A 17,502-nucleotide genomic window follows, 5' to 3' on the forward strand; every position below is an offset into this window, starting at 1 on the left:
AAGCTTTCAATACCCTGAAAGTTGTACCCTTTGTAATACGTATTCCAAAACGCTCTTATGAATCAAAGAAGCATTTTTACTCTTATGTTCAAATTTCTGTCTTCTGATAAAACCCCTTGTGATATTTCATTTTAACATTTCATTTTATATTTCATGATAATACTGAGGTTTTTCCACTACAGAATATATCACATAGTCGGAAAGCAAAATGACAAACGTGAGTAAAATCCCAACATTCAACTAGAAATCTCAACTGCGTTATTAATTTCTTTACAGTCATATAAAAATATGCAGTCATAAAAAGGTGATCATCTATAAACACTATTATGCTATAATGCATGTAATATTGTACATATATTGTTTACTCATATTTATTTGCATACCTGGTAGAATGGTGACAAAAAGATTAGAAGTAATTACCTTTGTAGGATTCTTGGTGATTTTTGTTTTATTTTTGTACATTTATGTACAGCTCAGAGAGGACAACGTTATTATCATCAGAAACTAATCATTATTTGCAAAACTTACATTCCTCATAAATATAAAAATAAAGACTTTTTCCAAAGAGAAAGTTAGTAAGTCATGCAGTTTGTACTGGAATTTCTTTGGTTTATAGTTTTCATGAAAGGGTAAAGCGTGGAATCTCTGGAATATGATAAATTCTACACATTTAAGCAACTTTTAATTATGCAATACACTGCTGCCACTTCTGTATCTCACCTCATCTTCAAAAAGTGCACTAACATAAACATAAATGTATTTCTGGAATAACAGAAAATACAGTGATAAATTACACTGCACAAAATGTCCTCAGCAGTTATGTTGATAAAGAAAATTTAAGGAAACATCAGTTTTATTGTAATAATGTAAGTTAAGTGCTTTAAAAGTGACATAAAGTCAATCGCATAAGAAAATACCCAAATAAATGGCATAATTTTGTTGACAGTAGAATGTAAGTCTGCCCTGGAGATGAGGGTTATTGCTTCTAATGTAGACATGGGAAACTTTACAAATACAAAGAGTTACTATTTGGCAAGTATCTTAGTCCCTTTGATTCTTGGCTAATTTATTTGTGAAATAGATGCAGTAACAGGTGCTTTGCAGAATTGTTGATTGGGGTTCAATAAATGATGTACATAAAATACCTGGAACAATAAATACTAGCTCAGGGCTTCCCTGGTGGCGCAGTGGTTGAGAATCTGCCTGCTAATGTAGGGGACACGGGTTCAAGCCCTGGTCTGGGAGGATCCCACATGCCGCGGAGCAACTGGGCCTGTGAGCCACAGCTACTGAGCCTGCGCGTCTGGAACCTGTGCTCCGCAACAAGAGAGGCCGCGATAGCGAGAGGCCCGCGCACCGTGATGAAGAGTGGCCCCCGCTTGCCACAACTAGAGAAAGCCCTCGCACAGAAACGAAGACCCAACACAGCAAAAATAAATTAATTAATTAATAAACTCCTACCCCAACATCTTCTTAAAAATAAATAAATAAATAAATACTAGTTCACTTTTTGTTCCCTTGGCATTTTTTATGATAAAGCTTAAATATAGGCATTAAATGGAAACTACATATGGGGGAAAGTATTAAATGCTGTTGCTTTGGCACAATGAAACATATTGTGCATATTACTTATGAATATATAGGAAGTATTGGTGATATCTTAGGTGGATTCCCAGCAGGCAGACTCTGAGAGAAAGATTTCGGGGGCAAGTGGTGGATTAGGGATCAGGAACTGAGTGAGAGGCAGGAGGAAAGTGAACCTGGTGGAGGGTGGGCTGGACTTGATAGAATTGCAACTCTGGCATCAGCAAATCTGAAGCTGGAACAGCCTTTTGAGGCAAGAAGCTGGGAGGTTTTGCTCCAGTAAGGGAGCAAATTCAGGAGGAATTCAGCAGGCAACACTCCCGATTGGCAGGAAGGACCTGGGTGTCTCGGGACAGCACACATGCAAGTGGTGGACACGTGTCCTAGGTAACTTTACCTCTGCCAAGAGGGCAGCAACTGTCAAAAACTGAAGTTAAGTCTCACCTGTGGGAACAATGGCCTCCTAATTAACTAGCACACATGACATTTTTTCACTGTGATCTTCAGAAGATCATTTTCCCTGGATGACATGAGAAGCGACATGAGAAATGCCACATTTTGCTCAGAAACACAGAAACCGTATTTTTCATAGGGTGGTGTCTCTCGTTCATTCCTGTCCTCATATATTAGGATATGCCTCTAGGCATGCAATTATATAATGTTCTACAGTCATTCAGGACTGAAGTGATTTTTTTTTCCCATGTAGACCATCTCCAAGGAATAATAATTAGTTCCATTTCTATTATTTATGTTATTTGCATTCCTCAAAACAAGTAACATATAAGGTTGGAAGAATCTAGGTAAATATCTCTAGTATCTTATTCCTTTTTTGACACTACATGTGTCAAAATATAGATATATATTTTGGGAATATATATATATATAAATAATAAATATAATATATATTTATAATTTTATTTATTATTTATAATAATATATAATATATATTATATTTTTATATACATAAATATAATATATATAATATATATTTCCCATTTGAAATCTAAACTGAGTTGGTTTTCTAAAGGTAGAAGAAGTCCACAGCAGTCATATGTGTGTGTGTGCATCTTCAAGGAGAAGGCTATCTCCTTCTCTGTCCCATTTCATTCTCTAGATAAACTAAAAATGATACTGCTCTCGACTAAAAACTTAGAGGATCCATGATTCTTGAGAATTCCTGACTTTAGCTTTGTCTCTGTGTAGGTAAAGGAACGACAATTAATAAGTACATAAGGCTCAGAATTGGGCTCCTTTCTTTTTCCCAACAGGTCTGAAAAAGTACATTTTTAGAGTGGGGGGACGGAGGGATATTTAAAAGAAATAATATGTTGCTATATTAATGTAAAGTAACAACTAACTCAGTTGTGAGTGGATTGTCTATAGTTAGATCCACCTGGAGTTAGTGGTGAGGGCTCCTCTGAAGTATGATTTCAGGTCAAACTAATATGACCTAAACCAAGTGCTCCCGTTAATGCATAATCATTTTTTTAAATAAATTTATTTATTTTATTTATTTATTTTTGGCTGCGTTGGGTCTTCGTTGCCGCGCGCGAGCTTTCTCTAGTGGCGCCGAGTGGGGGCTACTCTTTGCTGTGGTGTGTGGGTTTCTCATTGCAGTGGCTTCTCTTGTTGCGGAGCACAGACTCTAGGCGCATGGGCTTCAGTAGTTGTGGCATGTGGGCTCAGTAGTTGTGGCGCATGGGCTTAGTTGCTCCGCGGCATGATCTTCCCAGACCAGGGCTCAAACCCATGTCCCCTGCATTGGCAGGTGGATTCTTAACCACTGTGCCACCAGGGAAGCCCTCATTTTTAACTGCTTTTATTAATTTAATGCTAATAAGAACCTTGAAAAGATAATATATGTCGAAAATGTAGCAATAAAATTTGTTAAGTACTATATTGATCAATGCACTGTTGGGAATCTGATAGAATTTTACTTTTTATATTCTCTTAAAATAATTTTTCTCCTTGAATAAAGAAAGGCACAGTTTCTACAGAATATTAATTTTGGGGAGACAGTATACTTTAGAATACACCTATTTAATGAATAACACCTGAGTCTGATTTCTAGTTTGACCATTTAACAGGTGGGTGACCTTCAGTACAGGATTCAATTGACATTATCCTCAATTTCCACATCTGTAAGAGGAAGATAATGGAAATATCTCTCTGGTTGTGAGGAAAAAATAAATAAGAAAATGTACATAAAGCCTTTAGTATAATGCTAGCCCACAATATGTGCACTGATGTAATTATTTTAAAATATTTGATTTGAGGAAAATCATTCCTAGTATTATGATTTGAAAGTTGTTGACCATCCTAAATTTCATCTGAGACTAGCTCTGATATGAATTTCTAAACCAGGCATGTCTCTTGAGTTTCTTTCTGTGATGTAATTTATTGCTTCTCTGAAGAGGTTTGTAAATATCAATGTAAGTGAAATAAAACACCAAAGCTGACACCACTAGCACCACTGAAACTGAGCAGGACCTTGTAGGGCTCCTGGGCACAAAAGCCTTTCCGTGTCCCTCATATCTTGATTACAGAAAATAGGCTTCATTCAGCCTCCATGACCTTCCCTGAGTTCCAAACAAGCAGGTTCAAACAGTTGCTAATCAGGGAGGGGAGGGGATGCAGAGACAAAGGAGGAGCAGTCAAGACACAACAGTGCAGCCTCAGGGCAGGGTCCTGGTTCCCCCTCAAGGGATACAGGTCACAATATCTTTCAGCTGTTTTGCAGATACTGAAACCCCCACCAGGTGGGAGAAGTTAACTGTATGCTGCCCACAAGCACAGAGACCCCAGACGGTTGGAACCAGAAGGTTGATGATGCCGACTGCCGCTTACCTCCCCACCAAACCAATCAGAAGAATGTCCAGGAGACATTAGCCCATTGTGTCCCCCTTCTCCTGGCAAAGCAATAAAGCTATTCTTTCCTACTTCACCCAAAACTGTCTCTGAGATTTAATTCAGCGTCAGGGAAAGAGGCCAGATCCTGCTTCCCCACCAACACCAACTTAAAGAAAAACAACTTGAAATTGAATCATACTGTACTTAAAGAAAAACAACTTGAAATTGAATCATGCTGTGCTTAAGATGATTTTACTTAAATATCAAGGACAGGGAAAAGATTTTCCTTAGGAGATTCAAGATAGAGACTGTGAAATCCATATTTTTAAACATGATTTAATAAGTACATCTGCCTCACTAGTTCATCTTGGGTCTAGGGAATTTAGTAGTTCTTATTTACTTTCTGATGACGATCTTTATTTTTTACATCTTTTTCACTGATAAGATCCATGATTAACTATTTGACATACAAAAGAGAAACAAGGAGTCCTTTCTGTTAGAATATTCCAGTTCATTCATAGTAAAAACTAGAAAGCAAGGTAGAAATAATTTCCTTGAAGCAAACTACGAAATTATATTTGTCTTTGATCTCAAATACTGGAACAGATCAAAATTCAGTCTCATTTTTAAATGTCATTAAAATTTAGATAAAATATACCTTATCGATGAAACATGAAACATCCAACCAGACCACAATATTGTATCTCTTTGGAGTTGCTATTGTTTCAGCTTCCCTACATCCTGTGGCAGAATTCCACCCTTCCCTCCCTCACCACTCCATGCTTTTTCTAATAACCTTCCATTCTTTTCCAAAAGTATATGTGTGCTATTTTAAAAATCCGCTTACTCCTAAATTCAACTTATACTTTTAAAAAGCAGTCTAAAGTGATTAAGCAAACCATGAATTTTCACCAGCAAATTTAAACAATCTGTACATACTAATAGATCATATTTTATTGGTTAAAACACCTACCTGAAAAGACAGGTATTTTTTTAAAATCAATTGCAGTCTTACTAACCAATTGAAGCCCCAACATGCACAAAACAAACATAAAAAGCATTGTTTTATATAAAATGTAAAAGAATGTCCATTTCCAAATAACTATATTAAAGTCAAACATCAAGAAAACCTAATGTCAACTTTTTCAAATTATCATAAATGTCCTGGTGGGTCAAGATCACAATCCTAAAAAATTTAAGCATAGACAACAAATAAAGCTCCCCTTCTCTCTCAAAAACCTGTGAGATATTCTTTATTTTAACCTACTAAGCCTGGTTTTAAAAATACAGATTACCCTATTCTTTTACTTCCCCATCTGCAGGTACACAAATAACTTGATGATGTAAAACTGAGAATATATCTTTAGAAACACTTACCATTGTCGCTTCTCACCATGCCATTGCTGAGTTGTTTTAATCTTTTTTGATGCGATTTGCCATTGTAGTGGATTTGGGCTTGAGCGGCCGAATTCAGCTGAATGTTACACACGTTGCACAAAGTGAAATTGTTATGTTTCTTTTCTCTTTCTGGTTTTTCTTCAAAGTCATCAGGTAAAAACTCAGCCTCACTCTCTCCATCTTGTGCACATGCAGAAGCTAGGGGGGCAAAGAAAGTTATGAACAAGCCAATCAAGATTCCTGGATTCCTATGAACATTTGGGTTGTACCTTTTTGAATTGGAGTTTTCATCTTTTCTGGATATATGCCCAGAAATGGGATTGCTGGATTATATGGTAACTTTATTTTTTTGTTTTTAAAGGAATCTCCATACTGTTCTCCTTAGCAGCTGCACCAATTTACACTCCCACCAACAGTGTAGGAGCACTAAATACACACACACACACACACACACACACACACACACACACACACACAAAATGGAATAATATTCAGCCATAAACAGCGAGAAAATACTGCCACTTGCAGCAACATGGCTGGACCTACAGATTATCATACTAAGTGAAGTCAGTCAGAGAAAGACAAATATCATATGATATCAGTTATAAGTGAAATCTAAAAAAAACGATACAAATGAACTTATTTACAAAACAGAAATAAACTCACACATAGAAAATAATCTTATGGTTACCAAAAGGGAAAGGAGGGGGAGGGATAAATTAGGAGTTTGGGATTAACAGATACACACTACTCTATATAAAATAAACAAGGTCCTACTGTATTGCAGAGGGAAGTATATTCAATATCTTGTGATAAACTATAACAGAAAAGAATCAGAAAAAGAACATATATATATATGTTATATATATATCTGAATCACTTTGCTGTACACCTGAAACTAATACAACATTGTAAATCAACTGTACTTCAATAGAAAAAAAATAATACAAATAAAAATTAAAAATAAACGAAAAGATTCCTTATTAAATCGAGTAGCAAATAAGCATTGTCCCAGACACTTAGAATTCAAACTTTCCACTTCGTTCCATTTTAATAGGCTGCTTTCACACTATACATTACACCTTTATATCTTTCTTGGGATACAAATGGCAAATGTTTCACTTTGCTTTTTTTTGTTGTTGTTTGTTTGTTTTTTGGGTTTTTTTGCTGTACGCGGCCCTCTACTGCTGTGGCTTCTCCCATTGCAGAGCACAGGCTCCAGACGTTCAGGCTCAGCGGCCATGGCTCACAGGCCCAGCCGCTCCGTGGCATGTGGGATCTTCCCGGACCGGGGCATGAACCCGTGTCCCCTGTATCGGCAGGCGGACTCTCAACCACTGCACCACCAGGGAAGCCCCACTTTGCTTCTTCTATGTCAAACACTGTGTTAAATGCCGTGTTAAATGACAAATGGTTAACATGCATTATCTCATTTAACCATCATAACAATGGAAAAGGAAACAACGAATAAATTATAGTTTTTCCTGTTTCATAACTAAAGAAACAAAGGTTTAGAGTGTTTAAATAACTCACCTAGGGTCACACACCTAATAAGTGGTATCTTTGGGATCAGCATTAGGTTTTATTTATCTTCATATCACAAGCTCTTAATCACCATGCTCTTTACTAAGTATTAATGTATTAGATATTTCCCTTTTGATTTCAACAACTAAATAAAATTATCTTATTTTCATATTCCTTACCAATTAAGTAAAATCACTTACATTTGGATGGACACATCCTACACATATAAAAAAGCTAAAATTGTTCCAGTACCTACAAATGTATGTTTGTACCTCAAATACATAAGAGGTTCTGAATATCCAAGATACCTTCATACTCAGGGTGCAAGAAAAGTGTGACAGATCTAAGGATTATTTTGGAATACATTATTTTTGGATAAATATAAGCTTTGTATGCTCAAATCTAAGAGAAATGGGCAACTGACAGTTGCAGAATCTCTGACCTTGAGATGGTAATAATTAAAGCAACCTTTGCAACACATATTTTACTGTTTATTTATAAATCACTTAAAAGAATACTGGCTCCTTTGTAAGATTTTTCTATGCTTTTACTAACAGGACTCTGCATAACTTTTACAGTCCAGATATGATTTTCCATTCCAGTTTTCCAGATTCTTCAAAGATCTTTTCATAGTCTTTGGAAATATTAGCAGAGGAGAACAATCATTATTTTAACATGCATTTATTAACTGCCTACTGGGTGGCAGGCACTCTCCTTGATGCTGGAGAAAAACTGATGGGCAAGAAAAGACTAGAGTGGTCCTGCCGTTACAAAACTTACTGACAATGACGGGAAGAACACGGGCTTTGGTATCAGGCAAACGAGATAACAAATGCCAAAATAATTTTGACAATGTGTAAGTAGTTTTTCAGTAAATGATGAAAGAAAATCTAACTACTGACTCAAGCTAAACACCTAATACTTGAATCTCTTAATGGATATTGAAGTATCCAATTTTTAAAGACAGTAAAAGCTTTTAAGTGTATAATTCATGCTTTTTGGTGGACTAATTTATTTAAAATACACTAACCTCTTTTCAAAAAGGAAACTTTATCTTTCTTACTCAGGTGGCCGCTATTAGAATAATATTAAATACACAATTTGAGTGGTCATATTTAAAAGAAAATTTAGGGACTTCCCTGGTGGCGCAGTGGTTGAGAATCGCCTGCCAGTTCACGGGTTCGACCCCTGGTCCGGGAAGATCCCACATGTCGCAGAGCAACTAAGCCCGTGTGCCACAACTCCTGAGTCTGTGCTCTAGAGCCCATGAGCCACAACTACTGAGCCTGCGAGCCACAACTACTGAAGCCTGCGCGCTTAGAGCCCGTGCTCCGCAACAAGAGAAGCCACTGCAACGAAAAGCCCGTGCACGGCAACAAGGAGTAGCTCCCGCTCGCCACAACTAGAGAAAGCCGGCATGCAGCAACGAAGACCCAACACAGTCAAAAAAAGAAAGAAAGAAAGAAAGAAAGAAAGAAAAGAAAAGAAAATTTACAGTCTTTGTAAAATTATCACATAATTTTAGTTAAAGGAAAGTACATAACTATATTTATTAGCTTTTTTAATTTCATATAAATAAAGCAATTTACGTATTTACTACAGGTTGTATTCAGAATGTTTCAAAACTTCTTTTCTAGAGTTAATTTGTATTTTTAAAATCTTTTATCTCAAATATCATTAAGTAATGAAAATGATTAAATGAAGGTGCATTTAATCACTGTGATGTTCTATAGGCAATAAAAACAGATAGGGAAAATTATATAACATGAGAAATTATTTCTATACAAGTGAAAAACAAACACAAGATGTAAATTTACATATAATATGTTTACAACTATGTAAAACACAAATAAGACTTAGGAAAAATATTAGTAGTCATTGATTCTGAATGATGAGATTAGAGTTGGCTTTTTTCCCCTTCATTTTTTCCGTATTTTCAAAATTGTACCTAATGACCACTTATTACATTTATTATGAAAAAATAAATCAATATATTTGAAAGGAATAAGCCCAAAAAAGAGCTTGTACTAACCTACTGAATGAAGGGTTTATGTTTATCAGAACTAGGTCAAACTACACAGACAATCCCAGTACACGAGTCCTTGTGACACAACATTTTTGAGAAATACATGTATATGTTTGGAGAGAAATAGTTTCTTTCTTGATTATTTCCATCGTGACCTATAAAATAAGAATGTTGGCCAACGATTTAGCAGGGAAAATGCTGGAGAAGAAATTTCCTTCCAAGGCGGTGAGATTTATTTGCTTACATGTGAGGAGTTCCCTTATCACAAAAGAAAGTGACAACTATACCACCTGAGTCAAAATTGATTTTGCACTGGGAGGGGGAGGGGCAAGGATAAAAACTCTTAAAGGAAAAACGGAATTTCAAATTAACTCTTGTGTGACATCAAAAAACATGTACAGGTTTTGAAAGAAAACTGCCGTTATTTCAAATGGTACTCTCTGAAATAGGAAGCAATATGAATGAGTAATTTTTACTATTTTACTCCTAATATGGTAAAAGTACCATTTAAAAGCTGGAAGGGAAATTTTTCTCATTTAAGATGCATTGAGAAAAACTTTAGTGGTCACCATCCACAGGCTCTTGGCAACTGGACTGAAACCCAAAATATTTTATCAATTTATCTTTTTTTTTTCCCCCACCTAACCTCCATGTCCAGAACCACTAAAATGCTATGAAAGTCTGTTGCTTCACACAACAATGTGTATCCACACTGCATCATGTAAAAGGTTTAAACACTAGGACTACCACAGGAATGATTACTGTAGGAATCAGGTGTTTGTCTGTATATATTTTTTAATTCTGTAGATGTGGAGCTGAATTTGCTCCTACAGATTCAAAGAAATAATTAAAAGGTGGCATACATCGAGAACTTATCTTTGATCATCCATATTAAACACTGTACCTGAGCATAACTTGAGAAAAATAAAACTGGAAACAATATTTTCTTTCCCTAGGAGGCAACATGCTTGTTGAATTTGATTTCTAGCGCATTGTTTTGACCCACTTTAGAGCCTTCTGAGATGAAAACTGAAACATCATCACTTGTACCAAAGCACCAGCTTTTGGTATGAAGGTTGTCCTAAAAACTGCTGATCTTCAAGTCCATTCTCTATGTCTACCTCTTTATCCCTGCCCTGCAACTAGGTTTATCAGTACCATTTTTTTTTTTTGCTGTACGCGGGCCTCTCACTGCTGTGGCCTCTCCCGTTGCGGAGCACAGGCTCTGGACGCGCAGGCTCAGCGGCCATGGCTCACGGGCCCAGCCGCTCCAGGGCATGTCGGATCTTCCCGGACCGGGGCACGAACCCGTGTCCCCTGCATCGGCAGGTGGACTCTCAACCACTGTGCCACCAGGGAAGCCCTATCATTACCATTGTTTAATTTTTTTTTTAGATTCCATATATATGCATTAGCATACGGTATTTGTTTTTCTCTTTCTGACTTACTTCACTCTGTATGACAGACTCTAGGTCCATCCACCTCACAACAAATAACTCAATTTTGTTCCTTTTTATGGCTGAGTAAATATTCCATTGTATATATATGTTACATCTTCTTTATCCATTCATCTGTCAATGGACATTTAGGTTGGTTCCATGTCCTGGCTATTGTAAATAGTGCTGCAATGGGGTGGGAGGGGGAAGCTGGGGTGAAGTGAGAGTAGCATCGACATATATACACTACTGAATGTAAAACAGTTGGCTGGTGGGAAGCAGCAGCATAGCACAGGGAGATCAGCTCGGTGCTTTGCGATGACCTAGAGGGGTTGGATAGGGAGGGTGGGAGGAAGGCTCAAGAGGGAGGGGATATGGGGAGATATATATATATATATACACACACATATAACCGATTCACTGTGTTGTACAGCAGAAACTAACACAACATTGTAAAGCAATTATACTCCAATAAAGATGAAAAAAGAAAAAGTGCTGATAATCTCTTTCCCACCTCATCCCAGGGTAACAGGTTGCACCCCTGGTGAACCCTAAGCTTGGTGTAACCCAACTGATTAAAAGCTGGGGAAGAGACAGACACAGGAGTGAACTGAAGGAGCTCCCTGTGAACACAGCTAAATAACTAAATATATTATTGGATTATAACCCAAAATATAAAATATATATCGGTGAGTACATACTGATTAAAAAAAATTAAATGCGGAGGAAGATACAAACCTCCCATATAGGAGTATCCCCAATCATTAAACAGATGCTCCTTCCTCAAGGAGGGCTGGAGTATGACTCCCAATTCCTTAAGTGTAGGCTACATGTCTAGTGACTTGCTTCCAAACAGCACAGTGTGGAAGGAGAAGAAAAAGTCACTCTGCAACGGAGAAGCCTGACAAACACGGCCTAAGCTGTGTAACTAAAGCTAACACCAGTGCTACATCATGTTAATGACCTGCATCCTTGATATGATGGGTGGAGAATGGTATTTCACCTCTGCGGTCTTCCTCAGAAAGACACACAACCCAAGTCAAGCCGTGAGAAAAACATCGGACAAACCCAAAAAGCGGGACATTCTACAAAAGATCTGACCATTTCTCCCGGAGACCGTCAAGGTCATTAAAAAGAAGGAAAGTCAGAAATTATCACAGCCCAGAGGAGCCTAAGGAAATATTAGGACTAAATAAAAGTTGGTGTCCTACACAGAAAACAAGCGTATGGTTACCAAAGGGGAAAGGGGAGGGGGGATAAATTAGGAGTTTGGGATTAAAATACGCACACTACTATATATAAAACAGATAACCAACAAGGATCTACTGTATAGCACAGGGAACTGTACTCAGTATCTTGTAATAACATATAATGGAAAAGAATACAAAAGAGAATATGTATACATATATAGTTTTTCACATATAACTGAATCACTTCGCTGTACACCTGAAATTAACACATTGTAAATCAAATATATTTCAATAAAAATTTTAAAAAAGCAACTGACTGCACAAATAGAAAATAATGTGCTGTCATAGATGGGATCCTGGGAAAGAACAAAAACATTGGTGTCAAAAACCCTAATAAAGTCCAAATAAAGTATAGAGTCCCAGTAACATTACTGTTCTATTACTGGTCTGTTAGTTGTGACAAATGCACCAGACCAATCTGTCAACAGTAAAGAAAAGTAGGTGGGTGGGTTTTACAGAACTCTACTAACTTGGGAACTTTTCTGCAAATCCAGAACTATTCTAAAATAAAAAGTTTATTTAAATTGAAAAAAAAAGAGTTAGGGACTAGTTCAGGACCATTGTCTATCTCTTTCCTTGACCAATACAACGGAAATTTCCTGGGAGCTTCTGTACTCTGGGAAAGAACTAAGACAGAAGCTTCTCTTCTCTTCATCCTTTGCTCATTCATCTCCACAACAGGAAAAGTAAAGTGGGAGGGGGAGGGGGAGGGGGAGGGGAAGGGGAAGGCCCACTGCCTCGCGTGGGTCCTGCCATCCTGACCCTGTACTTCAAACTGGCTTAAAAGTACATTCTCTTATCTTCTCGGTTTCCAAATACAACATAAAGTGTCAAGGCTTCACAACCCTGGTTTCTCAAGCTACCCTGCACGTGACTTGGAGGTAAATTCAATGCAGAAAGGAAAGGGTGGGAAATCCAATATGGACCATGGCTTCAAGGAATTTTCTCTAAATCAACTTTGACAGCAAAATAACTAACCTGCCAACTCATTAACAAAGAATCTAACATACCTCCACTGAGTCCTCGTGTGTAATAATGATCGGTTCCAATGAAGATGAAGGATGAGCCATTTTCACACACACACACACACACACACACAGTGTTATCCAACCACTCTCCATATAATTGAGAATTCATAAACCTCATTTTTGGTTAGTATTTCAACCCTATCACAACAATCAATATTAACACAAAATCAAAAGTGTTTAAAGGAGTGTATATTAGCTGACAACCAAACCTAATTTTATTGAATGGAAAACTTTCCTTACAAATACTTTCAATGTTTTATTTCAAAGTTAACAAGCCAGGTTCCACTGTTTTGCCCATGATTGGTTTTATCCCTTGTTCTTGGATTTGCTCCCTTGTCAAAATCTAAGATTTCCAAGAATCTTGAGGTTCTACAATAATTTGTACTGATAATGAAATGACAATATACGACCTTGGCCAACAGGCAGTTTAGAGCTCAATAAACCATATTTTAAAAAGGATTTTTCACATGACCTATAAAGGCATACAACTGTAAACAGCATAAGTAAACTAAACTAAAATATTCTGGTTTTTGCAATGCTTTCTCTTGCCGTAAAATATTTTTAAATGAGGAAGACAGGGACTTATAAGTGTAGAACACATTTAGCACAGGCTTGTTCCATAAATGGTGGCAGAACCAATACTAAACAAGAAATCCCTTAAAAATCTTGGTCTGCAAGTACATCTAAGAGTCATTTTTCAACTAGATGAAAATAAAAATTTGAACTGTAGATTTTTCATGGTGATACAGTTGGAAAATGACTAGTTTAAGTAGATGACTACCAACTGTTTAGTAAAAATACGAAATTATAAGTTCATTTGATAAGATGTTTCAATCCTTTGAGTTTTAATAGTATTTATACAGAGGGTGGCAAGTGATAAATTTTGGCTATTTCTTTCAAAGTCAATTTCTTTCTTTAAAATTAATTAATTAATTTGGTTGTGCTGGGTCTTAGTTGTGGCCCACAGGCTCCTTAGTTGTGGCATGAGGGCTCATTAGTTGTAGCATGCGGGCTCCTTAGTTGCAGCATGCATGTGGGATCTAGTTCCCTGACCAGGGATCCAACCCAGGCCCCCTATATTGGGAGTGCAGAGTCTTATCCACTACGCCACGAGGGAACTCCCTGAAGCCAATATCTTTCAGAAAATCAAAGTCAAAGTCTAAATATCGCCCAAATGCATGACAACATTTGTTCTCAAAAATTCTCTCTCTGAAAAGCGGAATCTACTAATATTGAATGCCTTACAGAGTCTAATATAAAGAGCTCTCTCAGTTAATTTACTATAAAAAAAAATAATGTCTCGGGAGGACACATCAATCTAGACCATTCCACTAAAGGGAAGTTGTACTATGTATAATCTGTACAAATTATTATAGAGATTGTAGTTCTCATGAAACTTTTCTCGACTGGCTCAATAAAAAAGAAAGTATACAATGTAACAAAGATTCAGTCATTATTTATGAGGGTATGATCTCACAACTGCAACTGTAAGATATTTTGGAGAAACCTTTCAAAGGTGATCTTAAAAATTAGAAAAAGGTTGTGGAGATCCTTAATAAGCATTTATGGAGTGAAACAGAAAAAAATATGTACTACTGGTACGTGATTCCATACTGGTTACTTGGAATAAAATTTCCAGAGACAACACCATAAATGGATTTCAAAAGCACTAATTTAATTTGAGATAACTTAGAAAAAAATGAGAAAACTGCTAGGTATTTGAAAGGTGGTTCTAGTGGTGACAAAGATACTGTTGCCAAAGGTTCCTCCACAGAGTTTAAATAAACTTGCTGAATGAAATTAAGATCAAAAATGAAATGTTACAAGCCAATATTTTAAAATCTAATCCTCATTTTTCAAACTTATGGAAGAAAATTGGCTACTCTTTTGTCTTCTAGTTAGAAAAAATGAGGGATTAACTTTTATTCTATATTTCCTTATATTAGGATCCGCATGGTATAAATTATATCCATATATACAAATGTATAAATATATATATATATGCCAAAAACGCTGTGAGAAATCAAATGAACTGTTTCATTAGTGAATTTTCCTCTATTTTTAAAACCAATTTAGAGGAAAACGCAAATGTACTATAAGGTTAAATATCATATATTATATGGAATATTTAAATTATACCATCTCACCTTTGAGTAAATTATAGATCACAACACTCTTATACATTTCACTTTTTAAAGTGTAAATAATCCATAAATAGCACTATAAAGTACCAACATAAGAAAAATTTTGCATTGATCTCATTCTCCACTAGAGTGCAGTATGAATTTAAAATTACAACTACAGTATTAGGAGAATCCCATAACACTAGGCATAAAAATAGCATTATTGTAATCTTGTAAATATCTGATGCATACACATATGTATATATATATATATATATAATATTCAGCTTCAGTGGCATGTATATATAGTATAGCTAATGAATTCTGTGCTAATTCACCGAAATACACCTACAAAAAAAAGACAAGATAAATTGGAGGAAAGTCATAGAAAAGCTGACAAACTAAATCAATCATCCTATATTATCATAAGGTTTTACTAATAAGCAGCAACTCTTTCTTATATAGCCTCTTGACTTAACTATCACTTTGAAACTTTAAAAATGCGGATATTCAAATTAGTAATATCTTACTTTTATAATACGAAAATAATATTACAGAAGATTACATGAGACAAATCAAGATTAACGGTTAGTATTTCAACTTATTTTTATTACTTCATGGCATCAAACTAAATTTGTCAGTCTCGGTAAGATTATGGTTTTCAAAAGCTGATGGAACTCTTACTAAATAGTCAAGTATTCACATACAAAATTAAACCGGGAGTGGTAGGAACAAATATAGAACGAAACTTTTAAATGTATTCCTTTCCCTTATTCAAAGAGCACGCTTTCAGTACTGTAAACTCAGAATCAGAACTTCTATTTTGAAACCTCAGATAAAGAAAATTTTACCTTACTCTTTAATAGACTCATCATAAAATCATGGCTAGTATATCTTTGATACAAAACTGGAGCTCATAGTTTAATCTTAAAAATAAAAACAAAGGTAATTATTTTGTGAGGTCATTCTTCAATTAGAACCTATATTCAATAATAGGTCAGATATATCTCACATTTCAGTGTAATTAATGTTATCCCTCAAAGTTTCAAAGTCCTATTAAAAAAACGTATTATTATTCTTTACAAACAAGGTGCAAATAGTTTCCTATATTCTGACGTGTTTTTCTTATTTTGGAGAATCTCTTCTTGAATCAGTCATGTCTTCAGGGCGCCCTTGGCAACACATGACCCCCTAGAATTTTGCCACCCAGCATCCCTCCCACCCTAGCAGGGATGTTGAAAATGAATTAGGAGCTCTTGAGTTCTCAGGCCATATTTTTAACAAAGCTGCTTTAAATATTAACCCTGTTCTCTTGAGAATGTACCAAATTTCTTTGTGCTTTCATCTGTACCCTACTTTGCAACTACAACAGCTCGTATAAACTTCAGAGTGGTCTGCTCCAGAAAAACTTCTGAAGACCTAAGTTAGACAGAGATTGTTTTGGCTTGTCTCTGGTGAAAGTAATGTCAAGGAATCACCAAAAAGTGATTGGACAGACATAGTTTAAGCATCTCCTCTGTGTCCAGCACTCTTGTAGACGCTTAGGATATTAACGCACCCCATAAGCAAATATCCTAGTTCTCCGCGGAGTCTGAGGGTGAAAATACCTCTTGGTTATATTGACTTTGGATTGACTTTTTTTTTTTTTTTGACTTTTGATGATCAATTACCCACTAAGGAAGAGTAAAACTGTGATGTTTATTGTGATTAACACTTGGGGTTGCCAATTCAGCATTTGGATGGCTAAGTTGTTCACTTCTTTTAAGAAACAGCTTTGCTTTCTCTCAGTCTTGGTGCTTAGAGCCCAGGATTTCTTCTTCTTCTTTTTTTTTTCCCCCATGGACTCTGTCTTCTTAAAATATATTTTGACATTTTAGTGATTTCAGCTTTTGTCCCTGCCTAGTCTTTTTCTAATATATACATTTACTCATGGTATTACGTGTCCAGTTTTTTCCATAAGCATTCTTAAGAACGAAATAATCACTCTAAGTTCCATGTTTCCTTTCACATTTTCTCTCCCTCTCAGTCTCAGAGGATTAGAGCAGATGCAACTGATGATACAGAGTATCTTCAGGCTGTTTGAGAATATTTTCTCATATTAAGAGAAAGCTCCCTGAAAAATGTATTCATTCCAGCTGGAGCAGACATACCATATGATGGTCCCTAGTATTTCTACCTCATGGTAGTCAGATCCTTGCAGAGCTGATTCCCCTGGAGAACCTGTAACTTGCTTCTACAAACAGAATATGGTAGAGATGATGGGATGTATGTGCTTAAGGGGCA

At 36.2% G+C, this 17,502-nt stretch overlaps 1 protein-coding gene across 1 annotated transcript in view; it reads right to left on the reverse strand.

Moving 5' to 3' along the window:
• ZNF385D (zinc finger protein 385D) overlaps positions 1-17,502 on the reverse strand; it is a gene marked incomplete at its 5' end in the record, with an annotated part of 940,271 nt that overhangs the window by 716,252 nt on the left and 206,517 nt on the right. The window contains one exon of the mRNA XM_082840504.1: positions 5,812-6,030. Coding sequence (XP_082696630.1) covers positions 5,812-6,030 — 219 coding nt within the window. The remainder of the gene's footprint in view (positions 1-5,811; positions 6,031-17,502) is intronic.

Source organism: Leucopleurus acutus (assembly GCF_964270905.1).
Source record: "Leucopleurus acutus genome assembly, chromosome: 5".
In the NCBI taxonomy this organism is placed as follows: domain Eukaryota; kingdom Metazoa; phylum Chordata; class Mammalia; order Artiodactyla; family Delphinidae; genus Leucopleurus; species Leucopleurus acutus.